This window comes from Aegilops tauschii, chromosome 3, assembly GCF_002575655.3.
Source record: "Aegilops tauschii subsp. strangulata cultivar AL8/78 chromosome 3, Aet v6.0, whole genome shotgun sequence".
NCBI classification, from domain to species: Eukaryota; Viridiplantae; Streptophyta; class Magnoliopsida; order Poales; family Poaceae; genus Aegilops; species Aegilops tauschii.
Window position 1 is genome coordinate 36,640,677 of NC_053037.3, and position 18,523 is coordinate 36,659,199.

Here is an 18,523-nt window from a genome sequence, read left to right on the forward strand (position 1 = left end):
CTGGGCAAAAATGACAAAATCAAAGCTAATCGAAGCTATATTAAAAAGCACTGTTTAATGAATAGTATAATCGCATTTGTATTTTCTTCACTAAGAATACCATGGGTGTTAATACATCATGAAACTTCACACGATGAGTAGAATGATCGACTAAGATTCATACCGCGAAATTTCAGAATTTTTTTGTTTTTTATGAATTTACTATTCACATGGGTGCGCGCGCACCCATGTTCACCTTTGTATTTTCGTATATTTAGGTCTTATGAAACAAAACTCTGGTACTTTCAAATATGTATATGTGAAATCAAATACACATACTTAATTATGTAAAATTGTTTTTGAATTTTCAGAAAAGATTAATGGTGTCTAAAACCTATGAAACTAGCATATATGACCTAATAAATAAATACTCAAGAACTTTAACGGTACGTTTCACCAAAATTTAGGCATTTTTTAATGTAAATTTAGATTTGATTCTTGTCCATTAAATAAATACAAATGCATTGCGCAGAACAACGTCGCCTGAGGAGCCTTGCCGGGAGTGCGGTATCAAAGACACTGTTAGCCTGTTTTGTAGTAGTGGTTTACTTGTTACTATGAAACATTAGAATGCACATCTTCTTTATAATCAATATCTAGCTCATTTTCTATTCCGTACGAGCCAAATTTCCAATATTTAGTATTGTGTAAACATGAAGATCATCATGATATGCGCGAAACTGAGACAAACATCCCTATAAAAGATGTTTTCTCTGATACAAAAGTGTTTTTTATAGAAATATTGAAGAATTACAGTATTTGTTTTTTTTCTTATGTTAGTCATTTGATTTATACAATTGAATCATGTAGGAATTTTTACCAAGGGGTTATTTAGACTATATTTCAAAATAGAACTTCTATCACAGGAACCTCTTGGAAGAATTTTTAAAATGTAGTGCAAATGAATCTTGAGAAAAAAAATTCTAGAAGGTTCAATCCAAAAAACAGACAAACAATGTAAAATTTGTTTTTCTTTAGAATTCAAATCCACTAAAATTCATACAACTTGTTTTTGAATCGAAGAGGTCTAAGTAGCTACAAAATCAAAATAATACCAGTAGTATTTTGGATCATGATAAATTTTCACTCCAAAGATAATAACCACAAGTCCCAAACAAAATTCAGATGAGTGCCTGCCCAAAAACAAGAATTAAAAAGGTGCAGCTCCAGGCTTAAGCAAACAGGTTAAGCAGACATCTATCCAACTTTCCATGACATTTTATACTCACGTTCCTCAAAGTAACAGTACAAAAAACACACGAGAACCAACCATAGTTACACCATTATTATTACTCGATCAATCCAGAAACCAATGAACCAAAAGAATTTAAAAAAACAATGAAATTGTCCTTCAGAGCACAACTTGCTATAGTAATAACAATGCAGCAATGACAGTTGGCTATAATCTGCTTCAAGTTTGTCATGCCGTTTTTGCTGTCAACCACACCAAAAGGAGAAAAGGTAGAAAAAGCAACAACATTACACTCCAGCATTTGACGAACAGATACCTCCCATTGCCCTGCTCCGATCAAAGAGCTCCATTGCGCTTCAACAAAATCTTCGAGTATTTTCAGCTAACCATCACGTCTTCATTACGCCCCGCTCTTGTACTGTAAGCCTGTGAGAAGAGCAACATGTTGAAGGTCACTTTGGTTGGTATTAATGAAATGAATTTCAGAATAATAAAGCAGTAGAAACAGGGCAAGTTTTTCTTAGCTATTTCACTGACCTGTCTAGTTATAGAGAGTTTCATCCGGGAAGATATTACGCCCATCTGCTGCAACATGGACTAGGATGCCTTGTTCTTCTTCTGCGAGACAATTCCTGAACTCTTGGGCGTGTTGGCAGTCAATCATGTACACCCTATTCAGTGCGTACAGGTTCTCTGCCTGATCCAGCATTGGGCAGTCCTGTGCAAACAGGTCCTGCAGCTTACAAAGGTTAGAAATCCTCCTTAAACACGCGTTGTTCTTCACCTTGAGCCACACAACAGCAGGAAGATTGACAACTTCATGAAGCTCGTGAGCACCTTCAATGTGGATTCTCTTCAAATTGAAAATCATGTACATGTCTCGAGGCAGAGCTCTCAGTTTGGGGCAATCAAGAAGCAGCACACGCTTAAGGCAAGGCATCAGAGAGAACTGCTGAGAGTTGTCCTCCATGTCATCGCACATATTTCTTATGTACAGTGACCATTTTTCCAAATTACACATGCCAATGATGTGAAGCAGTTCAAGTTTTGGGAAGAAAGCCGCTGCACTTCTCACACCTTTCCCCAGGAGTTCTGTGCCAATAGTTACAACTTTATCTGCTCCTTTAATCTGAAGAACTAGCAATTCTGGCATCTGACCTGCTGGTGGAAGCTCTGAACATGATATGCAGTCATTGAGGTGCATATGACACAAACTTGGCATATTAAGCTCTGGTTCTGAGCATAGCCATTCTGGGAACCTTACGCCCGGGAATCCATCAAGATAAATATATACTAGGCTTGGTGATGGAATAAGCATGTCATAGACTTGCTGAATTCTCTCAACCACACCAGTCTGGTAACGAGTTCTCTCTTTGGTACTGGCCATTGTGCAACGCAGTCTCAGTTCCCTAAGATTATGACTGTTCTTCAGTACAAGTTCACCCACTGGTGCCGCTTTCTCTAGCTTCTCAACCCACAGACGTTGGATATTGGGGAGGCATCGCAATTCGTCTAATCTGAATCCAGTCCCACTCTCGAAAACTCCTTTTAGGTTATAGAGCTGCTGAAACTTTGCAATTCCTTTTGGAACATGATCAACTGCAGTCTGCTCTAGCTGCAAAAAACTTATATTGGACAGTCTCATGAGACCAGCTGGCAGGCTATCTAATTGATTGCAACCAAGCAAAGAGAGGTATTCAAGGCTGATGAGCCTTCCCATGGACTCCGGAAGTTTGTTAATCTCGGTATAGCTCAGATCTAGCAACCTCAACAACACCAAGTTTCCCACTGAGTCTGGTATGTCCTTGATGCTTGTCCCACTGAGAACCAAGACGCGGATATGCTCAAGCTTTCTGAAAATATCTTTGCGAATTGACTTGAAGTTCTTGTTATTAAAAAGTAGGAGGCTCCTCAAGCACTTGTGTTCTTCTAGAGGGGGGATTTCTTCTATAGCATGGCTGATACCTAAGCGGCGCAGATTCGGCATGGAATTGTTACTTTCCACATTCATGAATAGGGAGTGATCCTTTGTCAGATATTGCCCAAGTGACCTCAATAAATCATGCATTGTTGACTCACCTTTATCTACAAACAGAGGTATCGGTTGCAGAAGATTCCTCCTGATTAGCTCAAGGTAATACTCTTCAGCAGTTTCATGTATTGAGTGGTCATGCTCTTTCCTCACAAAACCTTCGGCAACCCACCAGTAAGCAACATCATCACGACCTATTGCAAAATTAGGAGGCAACAAAGCACACCAGAGAAAGCACTGCTTGAGTTGAGGGGGTAAGTTGCTGTAACTTAAATACAGGGGACCTCCAAGTTCTTTGGGGAGTCCATGAATGGACCATTTACTATCTCGGATGCTCTTCCATTCGGCAACTGTTCTTCTGGTGGATAGGACACCAGCAACAACCTTGATGGCAAGAGGAAGACCATCACATTTCTTTACAATGTCATGGCCAATATTCTTGAATTCACATATTTGCTCGGATGATTGAAAGGACTTCTTCATAAGCAATTCTAAGCCATCACTGTAATTCATTTTGTTTACTCGGTGGATATATGTTGCATGCATTTCTGACAAAACATCCAGGTCTCTTGTGGTGACAAGGATCTGGAAGTTCGAAGCTCTCATGAAAGGTGATAGAAGAAGATCAATCCAGACATCAGACTTCCACACATCATCCAGCACAAGAAAAACACTCTTTCCTTTGATAGTGTCCACTAAAAGTGGTAGAAGCTCGGTTTTGGTCTCTAGCTGATCACACTTTTCTCCAGCCATCCGTATTGCCTGCTTTATCAACCCGGTCTCTGTGTAGCTCTGCGAAATGCACAGCCATATATGAACTTGAAATTTCTCTCTTATCATCTGATGATTATACATCTTCTGAGCTAACGTTGTCTTACCAATGCCTCCCATTCCTTGAATCCCCAGAACACTTGTATTATTCTCATGGCAGCCACTGACAATTATTTGTACCATGTCATCAACCGATTGCTTGATCTCTCTTCCAACAACCTCTAGTTCATCTATAGGAGATGTCTGATTTCTGTCCACACTTGTTACCTGGAACTGTTGACGAAGGGATCTATCCAAGCTGAACATCTCTGTGTTCATTTTAATCTCATCAAGCTTTTCATTTATGTCCTTAATTCTTCTAGCCACCTTGTTATCAAATAAAATCTTTTCAAAACAAGAGACCATAGGCTGATTGAAACAGAGCGATCTAGCTGGCAGCAAAAATTTCTGTGAATGAACCATAACAAGATCTATGATGACATCAACATCAAACATAACATCACTCATGTTCTTCCACCATGCCTCTATGCGTCTATCTTCCATGGCCAGAGCTTCCGCATCCTCACGAACTGCGCTGAAGTGTTCCAGATTTTTCTTCAGCCTTTTGATGTCCTTTTTCACGCTTAGTGTCATGACAATCTCATCTTCAATAAGCCGACCCAGCCTTGTCACAAATTTCGAAGTGAGAGCATCCAAAACTGTGCCCATGGTGCCCAAACCAGTGGTTTCTGACTTTGATGCAAGTGTGCCTGCTTTGATGTTTTGCGGGCCTTGTGCTGTGTAAGTTCTACCCTCCTCCGTTCATCACAGGATTATTGTCCAAACAATGCTCTTCTCTGCATAAGTCAGTGATAATTTATGTCAGCACAACAAGCTCAAGAACCCCCCTCCCCCCCAGCGAAGACATAAATTCGTACAAGAAAAACAATGGGCAATACTCTAGTTGAAAAATCAGGATGTTCAAAGAAGCAACACAGAAGTTTGCAGTGACAGAAAATGAAGGTAAACTTAAGATTGTACCTTTCTCCTCTATTGACAGATGAACAAAGGAGCACAGCACATGACGGCGGCACTTCCTGGGATTTTGTGGTTGAAGCCACGATCAGTTGTGGTCTTGTGTAGACATCTGGATAAATAAATGATGAATGGTTGCCCCAAGCCAGGACCATAAAAGAGGCCATATGTACAATTCAAGCACGGGGGATAAAAGAAGCAGTCATACCTCAGTATAGAGGAGCAGCTTTGACCCTGCTCCAGAAGGAGAATCTCCTGCCTAGCTGAGATCTTGCTTGGCTGCACACACTAGCTTCTTGGATGCTTGCTCCCACCTCATGGCTGCTTCATTTATTTGGAAGGTGGGAAGACCAGCCGGTCAGTCTCTTGTCAAGCTTGTCTTAGGACCGATCCGTCCCTGTCATAGCCACAATCAAAAACATCTTTGTTTCATTTTCCATCCCGCCGTCCCACTTGCAAGGTGAAGACCTTTTCAGTATCTATCCTTTTCTTGATTTTATTGAGGTTCCATATCTGCAAGTTTGAAGCTCTTTCTCTGAACCATACGCCAGAGACTTCAACCAGGAGCAAATATGTTGCAAAAAATTCACACATGTTTACTTGGACATTTCAGCAAACAATTCATAAGCAAAGGCATAGAAAGCGTGGAACCCAGATATAGTACTGCATTTTTAATGAAAGAAGGTCATACCTTTCGATTGTAACAACAAGATGTGAGAAGGAGCAGAGGAAAAGGCGGCAGCGCAGTGGTGGTCTCTTGCTGGGATGAACAGCCAAAGGATTCTTGCAAGTCAGGAGCCCAGGACGATGTAGCATATGAAATTCAGGGTAAGAAAGAAGATCCGGCCTCGGTGTAGACAAGCGGTGGCGGCAGCCCTGCTCCAGCTGGGAAGTGGTAGAGGGGGTCTCTTGCTCAGGTGAGATCAAACAGCTCTTGTTGGATGGTCGCTCATCAGAACGTCAAATGCAGAATCGGTCACCTAATCAATTTCTTACAATATTTGCATCGGATTCATTTAATATGAAATTAGCCAGGAAAGGACAATCATTGCTGCACTTGAAGTCGTTCAGTCCGTTTATTTTATTGATCCATAATATAGTATGGTTGTCCTCATCTACTTGCACTGGCAAGGCTTCAGTTTAGGTGTAGAATCATTATATAGCAAGTGCCAACTTGGCTTGTCTCCTAGCACAAGGTTGCAAGATTTTGATTAGGACGACGACTTTTTAACGCAGCAAACACGTAGCGGCGGGTGAGATTAGGAAACACACCTGAGCATTTTGTCGAACAGCTCGCATCGCATGCATCCACTGAGTTTTTGTCTCAAGCAAATATTCAACGGAATGCTGGTATCCAACCATTTCCGTTCCTGCTCTCCCTGTGTCTCTCTCACGAGTCACCAAAGCAATCAGGGAGGCAATCAAAGTTAGTCATAAGAAAACGATGGAAGTAATATGCTAGAAGGGGCTTACAGTCAGCAACCACCGGGCGGCGGGCAAGGGCAAGCAAGCCGGCGAGGCCGGTCAAGGATTGGAAATTGTGATGTGCGATCATATCTTCGTACGAAGCTGCAAGATTTTGATTAGCACAGCGAATTTTGTTTAAACCAAGAAACAGAGGAGCAGCTAGCTAGTGAGATTAGGAAGCGCAGGTGAGCATTTCGTCAAACAGCTCGTATGCATCCGCTCATTTGTTGTCCCGAGCATTTGTATTCAGTGGAATGAATGGTAGAAGGGGCTTGTACATTGTTAAAGCAGCAACCACCGGGCGGTGGGCAAGCCAGCCGACGACACCGACCAAGGAGGGGGTTCCGAATCCGCCTCCGCAGCCGCTTAAACTCCCACAATCACATGGCGGTTGGTCCTTCTCCCATGAACGAACGGGCAGGGCAGAGCAGAGCAGATGGGAGGCGGCGAGAGCAGTTTGGAGCCGGCCAGCCGGGGACCGGGGATGCCGACGCCGACAACCCACCGCGGCGAGGTTTAGCCCTGCCAAAAAATTTGTGTTGATTAACTAAGTAACCCTGCCACCGCAATATACTTTCTTGGAGAAACAGTAAAAACTTCTGCCACAAAGATGTGACAAGAAAACGCTACCGCTATACAAAGTTCTCGCGGATGGCCGTATTGGCATATCATTCGTTAGTGAATCACAAAATCTTATTATTATTTTGGCTTAAACGACCGAGTTTCTTACGGCTGATTTTTGTTTCTTGCTCAAGGAGGATCAAAGTTTAAGCTTAGAAAGGTTGATGAGTCATATTTTTGCACTCATCCCACCATTGTTTAAACCGGATAATTCTGAAAAATTTGTGAGGATTACTTCGATATTACCACTAATCACTAATGAATATAAGAAATTGTGAAAACCTTTGTTTAATATGTTTATGTAGGAAAAAAAGAGACAAGTCTTTTTGTTTTCGGGCAGTAATAGGAGCAGGACCGCCTCTCGCGTCGCCCCCATCACGGGCGACACCGGAGGTCTCAGCTGCCGTCTAGTCCTCCCCCAGCGCTCACCTCCCCCTCCGCCGCTGCCAGCGGTCAGCGCAGGGCAAAGCCCGTGCATGCGATGGCGGCGGCGGAGGGCCTCTCCTCCCTTCCTCGGATCCGCAGACAGAGCGTGCGTCCAGATCCCCCACTTCATCGCGTCGTGACCACATCGTAACAGGTGTAGAAAAGAAAGGAACTTCATGCAGTCCAAAACATATCTCAAAGGGTCGTCATCCGGCAGTATTCAGTTGCTCCACACTACTACAACAACAAACTCATCATCCTACGGGCGCAAGCAATCACCAATGCATCGGCTGAAAAGAAAAGGCACAAATATTTTACCTCTTCGACATTTCATTGACCACTTGGCGGCCACAAACCTCAGCGACGCCTGCAGCGGTCGAACGCGCCGGAAGGGGGGGGGGGGGTACGAGCAGCCGGACAAGGACGAGGTGCCGAACTCGCCTTCTTCTTTGCCTCCGCCCCGGCGAGCACCTTCATGACCGTCGTTGGCTTCATCGCCTGCTTGCCACCGACCGGATCAAGGTGAATGTGGCCTGTCGTCGCCGGGGCTGCTGTGGCCTTGCCACCGCCCTTGCTTCCAGCCTTGGTTGACGATGTGGCGGCCCGAAGCAAGTTTTTGCTCCCCAACCTCTTCCTTCGTGCGTGCGGTGGCGTCGCGCTAGCAGTGGCGGCCCTGGCAGAAGGTTGTGGAAGGGGCTTTGAGGTTACATTCCAGAAGGAATCGGGGGCAGCGGTGACGAGAATGGGCGGCGGCGAGAAGTGGTGGTCGGTCGAGTGGGACGGGAGGCCTGACATTTTTTTTTTACTCTAGGAGCCGTCGCTTGAGTATATTTGAGAGAGTTGGGCTGCTTTTTGGGGCCGACTCTTATAATATTTACTCCTCCAAGGGTTTGAGAGGTCGGCTAGGTGCGGTCAAAGGTTTTTAAGAGATCAGTTAGAGATTCTCTTCATGAACGTTTTTTTAATGAGGGTTTCGTTGTTCCAACAGTACAAATAGGTTTATACAAAGGATTTTTATAGAAATATTTGAAGAATAGGACCTTTTTTGGATTTTTTATGTTAGTTGTTTAATTTGTACGATTATGTCATGTAGGAAATTTTCCTAAGTTTTTTTAGACTATATTTCATAGGAAAACTTTGAAACTCTTGAAAATAATACTTTTGAAATGTAGTGCCAATAAATCCGAAGACTTTTTTTTCCAAGGTTCATTCCAACAGATCCAACAACCAAAATAATTTATTTTCTTCTTCCTAGAATTCCTATTCGATCTTTTGAATCAAAGAGGTCTAAGTAGCTACAAAGCCAAAAATACTATCTCTATTCCTAATGTCTCAGTTGGTAGTCTCCGTTCCAGGTTTATTTTCGTCCCACCTCACCCGGTTTTTTTTGGTACCTACTCCCACCTCAGGCTGACCCGCCACGAACCGAAAAAACCACGTATCGAGTCCTCCACCAGCCCCCGCGCTCTTCAGGTCGTAACAGCCGATCGCGCCCGAGACAAGCGTCGAAGAAAAAATCTACGACGATTAACCAGCGATAAAAAAACCTACGAAAATTAACCAGCGAAAAAAAACTCGCACGTACAAGCGACGTCACATGCCCTCGAGCGAGAACGACTCGCACGAGATCCCTTGGTCGCCGCCCTCGCACCCGCATCCTTCGCCGCCGCCCTCGCACATCAAGCCGCCGTCGATCCCTGCGCTACTACGGGAGCCGCCGCCGATCCCATCGAGGAGCCGCCGCCGATGACGGGAGACGCCGCCTATCCCGTTGAGGAGCCGCCGCCGATGACGGGAGACGCCGCACGCTGACCTACCCCCTCCCCAATCCCTAGCATCGCACCTCTTCCCGTCTGGCGCCTCCTACCTCGGCAGGGCGGTGGCCTCGAGTGCCTCTTCTTCCCCAATGCGGCCTCAACCAACGACGCTGCACCCCGGTGATGACTCCGCCCCACGATTCCCATCGGTCGGCGCCTCGCCAGCAGTGACCTCCCCCTCCATGTATCCTGTGATCCGGTCGTGCGCCACCGCCTCTCCAGGCGCTTAGATCCAGGCTTCCAGCAGGGGATAGGGGTGGAGGCGGCAGCGGAGGGGACAGGGATGTGGACCGGAGAAACTACATGGTGGAGGCACAACAAAGCGTTCAAGCACGGCACCCCATCGCATGCAGCTGCAGGTAACTACTTCCCTGAGTCTCCTTCGTAGGTGTGGTCACTATATTTCCTACTTGTGCAGATCCTAACTGGTTGTAACTCCGTTCATTCTCTTTCTAACAGTAGTTCATCAGCCACATTGGACTAATCTAATGCATTCGAATTGCCTTGGTGTATGAAAATAACGATATAGGCTTGATGTGTACAAGCGCATAGCTCCTTATCTAGCCTAATCTGAATGTAGCTTATATTTTTAATCTTTTTATGCACACTATTTTAGCCAGCGGCAGGTGTTGGGCACTTTGAGGTATGCAAACCTTCTCAGAGCAAGGGGAGCAAGAGTACCGGTACTGCATTTCTTATCTTCATCACTCAAAATTCCCAGAACTAATCGTGAGCTCTTGCTTTGATACAGAACTAATCTTGAAGGTCATAGCCCTGTTTCTTCCCTGTTTTAGATCAATCGTTCTTCTTTCTTCCTTGGAGCTCCACTGTTTTGGATGAACTGGACTAACCCTAGGTAATTGATTAATTTCTCATGAAAATAGAATTTAGATGAGAGTGAAATTGAACTGGAGGGTGCTTAATTCGCCATTTGTTTCTGGATGGAGGCTGCATTATTTTCTTTAGGAGAGAACCCCTTTTCCGTACTATACTCTGTACTTCATAAGGACCTAAATCCCTCTCAATAGTCTTGCAAGGTGAACTCAATTTTTTTTTTGTGCTTAATTGTGTAGAAGGGATGAAGGTCATCCACGAGGTGTCTCAAGGTGAACCCCGTGGTACCCGACCAAGTGGCTGGAGGGAATGGTGTATGCTCACAAGGTACGTGATTTAGCTGTGCTTCTGACTATATGTGTGCTCATGGCCTCATGGGTTCTGATATAGCTGTGCTGGCTATATTTCAGTTTGTACAGACCAATTTGTTTCACTCGGACAAGAATCCCACGAACCTTAATGTGGCCTTTAAGTTTCAGGTACAACATTCTCTTCTGCTCTGTTGCGTCGCGTGCTCCACCCCTGTACCTTATGATTCATGAGTTTCCGGTGACAAAATGTGTTATATTTGTAGAGTCGATGCTTTAGGAGAGGGAAAAGCAGCTGCCCACGCAATGGTTTTCCAGTTCTACTCTTTAAAGAATTTGTAGGACGATCCATTGATTTAAAAACACATGGAAAGCATCCAGTTTAGTAAATATTGTATATACCCTTCCCCTGAAAAGTTTGACGTTGTTACTTGGGAAAAAGGAAAATGCCCATAGATCAAATCCTTTGATACATTGATTACTTTTTAGTTATGCAAAGTTTAAACTTCAGTCATGCTTTATTGGTCGTTTTTCCCCAATAAATATCTACCAACTGCAGGTCCTTGGGGTTGGATGCGGCAACTCGCGGCTCGAAGACAATCTTTTGTGGTGGGGCGTCGCCGCCGCCGGCGGCTCCTGCATAGACCGTATCGCTGGGAACGAAGAGACGCTCCCCTGATTTGGAGCTGTAGAAAGGAAGTGGTTGCAGACACAAAGTGGGGACACACAACTCCCAGTCATAATATTCTTTATCTTGGCTCGTTGTTTGGGGATGGACGCATCAATCTGATGGCGCTCTCCTCCATGCCAAACGGATCCTTGGTTCGGAGGCGCGCGGCGCCGACGATGACAACCTTTCTATCGACGCAAGGGCAGCAGGAGCTCATGACGCTGTTGATGCCACCACCATGCATGGGGTTGATGCAAGGTGGGACAAGTATGTATACCAGGCAAAGTACTCAATCTGTTTGGCATTTAGCTTTTTGATTCTGTTTTTAGTGAGCTTGATTCAGATAATTTGTTTACCTGATGCCTTCACTCCAGGTAATCTGTTTGTCTGACATTTTGCTTTTTGATTCAGTGCGATCACTAATGGGGAGAACATAAAACTTCAATTGAGGGCACTGTAATTCTCTAGCTACATGTATCATGTAAGTAACGTCTTTCCATGAATCTTCTATTCATTATATAACCTCTCAGGCCCTTACAAAAGTATCTCTGTTGACTCGATTTCTTTCTGCTGATTCTTATAGGGTCACCAACCACACATGTAAAAACCATGTCTCCCTACTGTAATTTGATGATTTATTTACATGTGGCACAGAATAGTTCAGAGTTCACTCCGAGAAAGAATTGCTTTGCATGTACATTTGCTAAAAGACGGATGTGCTGAACTTTCGACTGTTCCGATTGGTCGCTGACATAACCTTTCCTCTTTTCATTGATAGGTCCAAAAGAGATCCTTATTTCACCTTTGTTTATAGGTATTCAACGTGAGGAATTTTATACTTTTGGAGTGGAGCTATCAAATATATATTATGAGTTTCTAAAACATCTATTATAAGGTAAAATCATTATATACATATTATTTTATTTATGTTTCATGTGAGCCGAATCAACCGCAGCCATATGAAAGTTTTGGAAGGCACAGCTTATTGCATGATCACGAAGAAATTATTGGATAGTTCATCATTTTTATGTTTGTATGAACAAGGATTTTTGGTTGTTTGGTCTCACAAAGGTTTTTTGTTGAGTAGGAGTTGAACAGAGCTTCCTCTGCCCCGGCAGATTCAGAGAAAACCAACCAGCAGAGAACATGAACAAATATAGTGACGAGAAAGGGTGGAGCTGAGTACACCACACATGGATATGATGGTCTCCCCTATGTTCTTTTTGGCAATCCACTTAATCACTGACTCAACTTTGTATGGGTGAGCTAACAAGCCCGTGTTATGTCTTCCCTCTTTCTTTGTAAGTGGATGATTTCAGATTGCTCGTCATTATTCAACAACTATACTTGTGATAGAAAAATGTGCTAAACTATAGTACTCCCTCCATCCCATGATAAGTTTCGCTATACTTGTGAAAGATTAATGTATATTCTTCTAAAGTTATAATACATTCATAGTCTGTGTATATCATTTGTATGTTGCAAACCTGAGTCGGGCAGGCAGCAACTGATTTCTTCATTTGCTATCTTTATATTCTTCAAAGCAATAAAAGTGCATGCGCATTTGGTGAGATTAGGGGAATGTACTGACAAGTGACAAGCATATTTCCTTGCGTGTCGTCCTCGATGCTGCTTCCTTAGTTCACACAGTACATTTCTTAATCACTTTTGTCGCAGATGTTTGACACATCCAACTACCATGTTGATTTTCTGATCATTCTTTGGTCTGGACTATATATGATATATGTATTATATCATCAGCACAATGTGATTCTTCTTCTTCTTGCAGGGCGCTTCCGATGCACAAATGGTGGCGGTGAAGCAGCAGGCCCGAGAGAGCGTGCAGGGGAGGAAGGAGTTCCTGGTGGAGGTGCTGATACTGGCGGTGCTCAGCCACCCTAACTTCGTCAGCCTGATCGGCTTCTGCGCGCAGGGGACAAGCGCTGCTGTTGTACGAGTACATGCCCTTCGGCAGCCTGGAGAGTCATCTCTTTGGTAATACTTCTAAAAATTATTTAGACTTGCTAATAGAGCATTCGATGTTTGGCTTCTGCCAATCTGTACATTCCGTTCTTAGATTTATTTTCCCTCAATACCTTGTTTAGTACAAGGAAGTACTGATATTATTCCCCAGCCAGGGTCGTTGATTATTATTTATTTTATCATAGTTCAATGTTTTGCATCTGAAAATAGATTCAAATGTGTACAGAGTAAGGGTCGTTAAATTTTTATCTATAGTCCTTCATCACCATCATCGAGCCGCTGGAAGGTGGGAAGCAGAGAGGATGTGTCATAGGAGGATTCCATCAGATTAGTTAGAAATTAGAATGCCGCTCAACCTAGCATTAAGGTTGGTTGAGCCTGATGCACTAGCACATTGGATTAGTTGGAAATCAGAATGTACGATTAATTATTAGAGAACTATACATGCAGATTACTCATGTGTGTCTCGGTACCATGATTGCATAGGAAACACGTTAATTATGTAAGAGACGATAGGAGTAATGACATCATAGCTCGGGCGTCTTGGGAGGAAAGTGGCGTCGGTGGTGCTGAGCCAGAACAAGTTCACTGGCTCTCCTTCTACCTGCTGGAGCATATGGACGTGTCACGGAAGCCCTTCGTCGGGCCGTTCCTGTTGGCGCTACTGTCTGTCCAGTACCTGAGCATAGCCGGCAACAGGTTCACCCAGGCGCTATCCGACAAGGGTCCTGCTGGGACAACCTCCAGCTTGTCGACCTGATGGGGAGCATCCCCCCCCCCCACACTATCACCATCCTATCCAACCAGCCGCCAAGCATCTACTACTGCTCCCACTGGATATGTAACCCATCTGACTCCCTTCGCTTCCTGTTCTTCCCTTGATATTATCAATTTGTGTGCAAATGCTCTTTTTCAGTAACTTAGTTACGGACTCTGATTTTATTCTTGTTTCATGTAGGCACTTATATATGAATAGCGTGCATACATCTGCACAACTGCATAACAGTCACAAATGATTGTTTTGTGAATCTGCAGAGAATCTAATTATCCATGTACGGCAATAGCCAGATTAATTTGTTTACCCAAAATTATCAAGGTGAATTCCTTGTTCTTGTTTTCTCAAGTCGATGATGCATGCCAAATATCCTACCACTTTACATTCGCTCTCTTTAAATCATTCATCTATTTGATCAGGAAGCATCTTGCTATGATCAATAAAGACGGAAAAACAGTGCACACAATAGACGAGTGGCGGAGTACAATGAGCTTCTTTTATAGTCATGGATTATTCATGTGTTAAACAAGTTCTGCTCATCGATTAGTTATTATCAAACCTGTGGATTATGTTTTTACTATAATTTATGATTTAATTTGTACCTTGCAAACTCGGCAAGTAAAAATATCACTTATTTAAGAGCCGAGAGAGTGTTGTTAAAATGTGTCTGATTACCTTTTAAATGTTTTACAAGATTCAGCGATATATGAGTATACTTCCATGTCTACTTGATTTCTATACAGAATATGGAACCAGATGTAGCGAAATGTTTGCATACCATGTCTGGATTCAACAAGCTATTTACTGATGGCTGATTTTTAAGGATGTCTTATGAAGTTGTGATTCTGCGAGGAAAAGCTCGTGCGTGGAATTATTCAGTATGGTGCTTGTGATGTTTCTTTCATAGCTCTTTTACAATCAGCCATTCCTCTATTATTATTCGTAAATGGTCCTCTAAATCCTAAATACAAAATAGATTTTTTGTTGCATTCATATGTGTGTTACAATCTATTTCTTTCATATTTTTTCAGCGGTTCCATTATATATATTCACTTTGGAAGGCAAAAATTATATGTTGGCTGGTTGCCCGAGAAATCAAAAAGGCTAAATCTTGAGTTGTATGGAGCATGGTCATTTGCTTGAAGTTTCCAATGGACTGTATATACCATTGAATGAGAGGAATTATTCCATGAGTGTGGACAAATTGAGCTGATCGATTGATTGAGAAAATATTGTGTGGATGTTCTCAGATCTCCTTGCTCCACTACTCCTTGGATTATTACCTTTGTCCATATATTTTGGTTTATCTGAGCTGAAGGTAACCTTCTTAAACTATCCATAAAAATAGTTCAAATTGTTAATTAATTGTTTGCTTAATTGTGTTGTCTATCTATCTTTTGCACATAGAAGATATAACCTGCAAATCTGCACATGCTTTTGCCAATGTATCCATCCTGATATTTCTTATAATGTGGAAGTTATCAGAGCCCTTTTTTAAGCATCCACTTTGAGTTCACCGGTGGCAGGTAGCTTGTACAATACTGAATTTTCAAGGTAACAAAATCGGTTATGCGTTGCAGCAAAATCGAATGTGGTAGAGAAAATATTCAGGCTTCGTAGCGAAACAATGCCTCTGTTAGGATAGTACATCCAGATCCCCGATGCATTTGGTTTATTATGATGTATTGATACTGAAGTTTGTACCACATCTTGAATTATGATTTCAGCAGTGATAATATACTCTAGATAAAAGGATGGACACATAAGCTTGGGACATGATTGTGGCCGCTGTACTTCAAGAAGGTGCGGAGCTACGGTGAGCAACAGGTTGCATCGTCATGGTGGTCGCCCTAGACCACGATGGTGTGCACACCTTGGCACCAGGAATTGGCTTGGGACCCCGTGGAGGGAGAGAGAAGGGGGGCGGGCAATGTTGTCGAAGGGGCCGGGGGCGGGGTGACTGTGAGAGTAAGGTGTGGGCTGAATGTCGTGGTGTAGAGGGGGGGGGGGGGGCTGTAAGAAGCCGCGGCGGGGATAGCAAGCCGGGAGATGAGATGTGAGTGTCAGCACTATGTCATGTGGCGAGAGAGTAAGATGGTGAATTGCATTTTTAAGATAAGAATAAAAGGTGTTTACTTTTTTTTTTTGGAAAAAACGATGGTTTGCTATGAGAGAAATGTCACATACTTCTTTATACAGTAAAAAATATCACAAACCTAACAAGTTATTTCTTGAGAATAATTACTAACAAGTGATTTACAGATGAGTCTACATGTTATTAAAATTGGGATGCGACTCACCCTACTAAAAGCGGTCACCTGCTTGCATGTAGCAGCTGACCGAATAAATATATACTCCCTCCGTCCCAAAATTCTTGTCTTAGATTTGTCTAGATACGGATGTATCAAGAATTTTGGGACGGAGGGAGTATTATATATGAGCTTTTTAAAGATATGTATATGTTCACTTTTGTACATCAGAGATAAAAGTCAATGGATGCGGATGATGCTACTGTTGATCGACAAAGTCACTGACGTAATTATGATTGACTAGACTGAAAACTCATCAAACTTTACAAAATCAGAAGAGATGTATACAAATTATGGTTCTTCTTTGTATATAAACTACACACAATAATACAAAAGGTGTATTTCTCTCTCTCTCTCTCTCTCTCTCTATATATATATATATATATATATATATATATATATATATATATATATATATATATATTCTTTTTTGTAGATTACGATAGCGATGGAGATGAATTATGTCGAAGTTCAAATGAATCCATCAAGAAGGGTCCCAACGACGTCGTTGGAAGGGGTAAAAAAGTCACCAAGTCTTATACAACAATACAAAAAGTCATCAGAAAAAAAGTTAAAAGGCTCGTAGCAACACAAGGGAATACATTGAATCCAGAAATCCCGGATCCCACTTATTTTTATTGATCTGATTCTGAAGCCCACCTCTTTCTTGCGGCGGAGAGGCGCCATACTTAACGCAGGTGATGGCAATAGATCTCAAGTTTGCATGCCAATGATATTTATCGGACTCGAAAGACGATGCATCCATTCAAATTGGGCGTCGCTTCTACATGGCATTCGGTGTAACCTACCAAATATCTCCCAGGCATAAATGGTTATTATTTTTAAGTATGGCACCCAAATAATTCATCCATGACATGTCTTGAAATTAATTTATTCTATTGATTATTCAGAACATGAGTGTTAGATTTTGTAGTCCAAAAAGATGATAATGAAGTTGAGAGAAGAGAGTATGCCTAGGATCTATGAACATGATGTGTGACAAGAGATGGTATGACTTCTTCAGAGAACCATCTTGATCCTTCTTTTTTCTTCATATATGGCCAACCATTGATTATTGTGGTGCGGAAGGTCGTGAGCGCTAGAGATTGTGGCACTATTTAGAGGGTTGGGCGACAACTCAGGTAGAGGGAGGTAGTGCGTGACAACATTTGCTGACTGTTGATGGTGGTGGCAAGTGGTTTCGTAGGTAGAGGTGGGCGGGTCAATAGACTGGACGGAGAAAAAGGTATGCAGAGGGAGGAAGAAGAGTAGTAGCAGCAGCGGGTGTTGGCGGCGGAGGAGAGGCAAGGGGTTAGCGGTCTCGAGTGCGGGGTGCGGGAGGTCGTGGGCACCAAAATGGTGGTAGGTTTTAGAGGAACGACTGGTGTCAGCGTTGACTGAGGTGGTGACTTCAGCAAGTGGCGACGTGTGGCAACACTCACCGGCTGTAGGGTGGCGGTGGCAGGTGCTTAGGCAGGGAGAGGCGGGCGGGTTGACAAAGTGGTCGAATAAAAAATCTGCGGCTACGGGAGGAAAACGAAGAATTAAAGGCGGGTCATCGTTGGATGAGAAGGGGCAGGGGATTAACGGATTTGAAGGCGGGGTACAGGATATCTCATGTGGCGGAGATGGTGGTGGTGTTTAGAGGGATAGCCGACACATCATGTTACAGCATTTCGTTTGCACCATCCATCCCGAACAATCACGGAAAATAGAGAAATTGGTGGAACTATGTTAGAAAGATCTATTTGGGTGAAGAGATGAGGAATAATGTAGTTCATGACAGTCATTTTCATCGTCTACATATTGTCAGCTTTGTCGGCACAGGAACACATAGAGTGAGGGGTGCGTGGAGTGAAAGAGTGAGAGGGCTGGTTGTGGTGAGAGAGTGGCTGAGGTCAGAATAAGGCTAGGCAGATAAGCTAAAAAAACTGGATAGACAACATTCTTGATTGTGAGATAATTTCTTAAGTGCATCAAGTAAATTTTAATTTGTAACATATTTTTAGTTAGATAATCGCTCTATATGCATAGATCGTCAAATTGTTTTTTAATCAATTTACATTGCGAGTGAAGTGGACTTCAATTATTACCCAATTATGCCCACGCTATCTTTTCTCTACATGTGAAATTTAACTTGTGTTATATTTATATAACTTCAGTAAAATATTTTAAAAGCCCGTGGCAATGCACGGGCATTATACTAGTTATTACTAGTAGTTTAGATCGCCTTAAATTTTCACTCCCAAGAGAAGAACCACAACT

The 18,523-nt window shown here is 42.9% G+C and overlaps 1 protein-coding gene and 1 long non-coding RNA gene across 4 annotated transcripts; one reads left to right on the top strand and one right to left on the bottom strand.

The window, feature by feature from the left end:
* Nucleotides 1-1,211: 1,211 nt before the first annotated feature.
* LOC109786048 (putative disease resistance protein RGA3) lies at nt 1,212-7,078 on the bottom strand. Of its 2 annotated transcripts, XM_020344624.4 has the most exons (6): nt 6,321-7,023; nt 5,740-6,028; nt 5,257-5,602; nt 5,055-5,160; nt 1,769-4,870; nt 1,212-1,657 (listed from the first exon to the last, which is right to left on the bottom strand). In XM_020344624.4, exon 5 carries the CDS (start codon nt 4,740-4,742, stop codon nt 1,773-1,775), a length of 2,970 nt encoding a protein of 989 aa, XP_020200213.1. In that variant the 5' UTR covers nt 4,743-4,870; nt 5,055-5,160; nt 5,257-5,602; nt 5,740-6,028; nt 6,321-7,023; the 3' UTR covers nt 1,212-1,657; nt 1,769-1,772. The 2 variants fall into 2 exon arrangements, with proteins under 2 accessions (XP_020200213.1, XP_045090547.1); XM_045234612.2 differs by having other exon boundaries at nt 5,257-6,234; nt 6,321-7,078.
* Nucleotides 7,079-8,639: 1,561 nt separating this feature from the next.
* LOC109786044 (uncharacterized) lies at nt 8,640-15,774 on the top strand. 2 transcript variants are annotated; one of them, XR_012204125.1, is made up of 10 exons: nt 8,640-9,738; nt 10,453-10,540; nt 10,624-10,692; nt 11,081-11,449; nt 11,603-11,672; nt 11,970-12,086; nt 12,279-12,452; nt 12,981-13,186; nt 14,981-15,267; nt 15,677-15,774. It is a non-coding gene; the product is annotated as an uncharacterized lncRNA (long non-coding RNA). The 2 variants fall into 2 exon arrangements; XR_006671687.2 differs by lacking the exons at nt 14,981-15,267; nt 15,677-15,774 and adding exons at nt 9,996-10,235; nt 11,775-11,791 and having other exon boundaries at nt 8,657-9,738; nt 11,081-11,458; nt 12,981-13,128.
* The last annotated feature ends 2,749 nt before the right edge of the window (nt 15,775-18,523 follow it).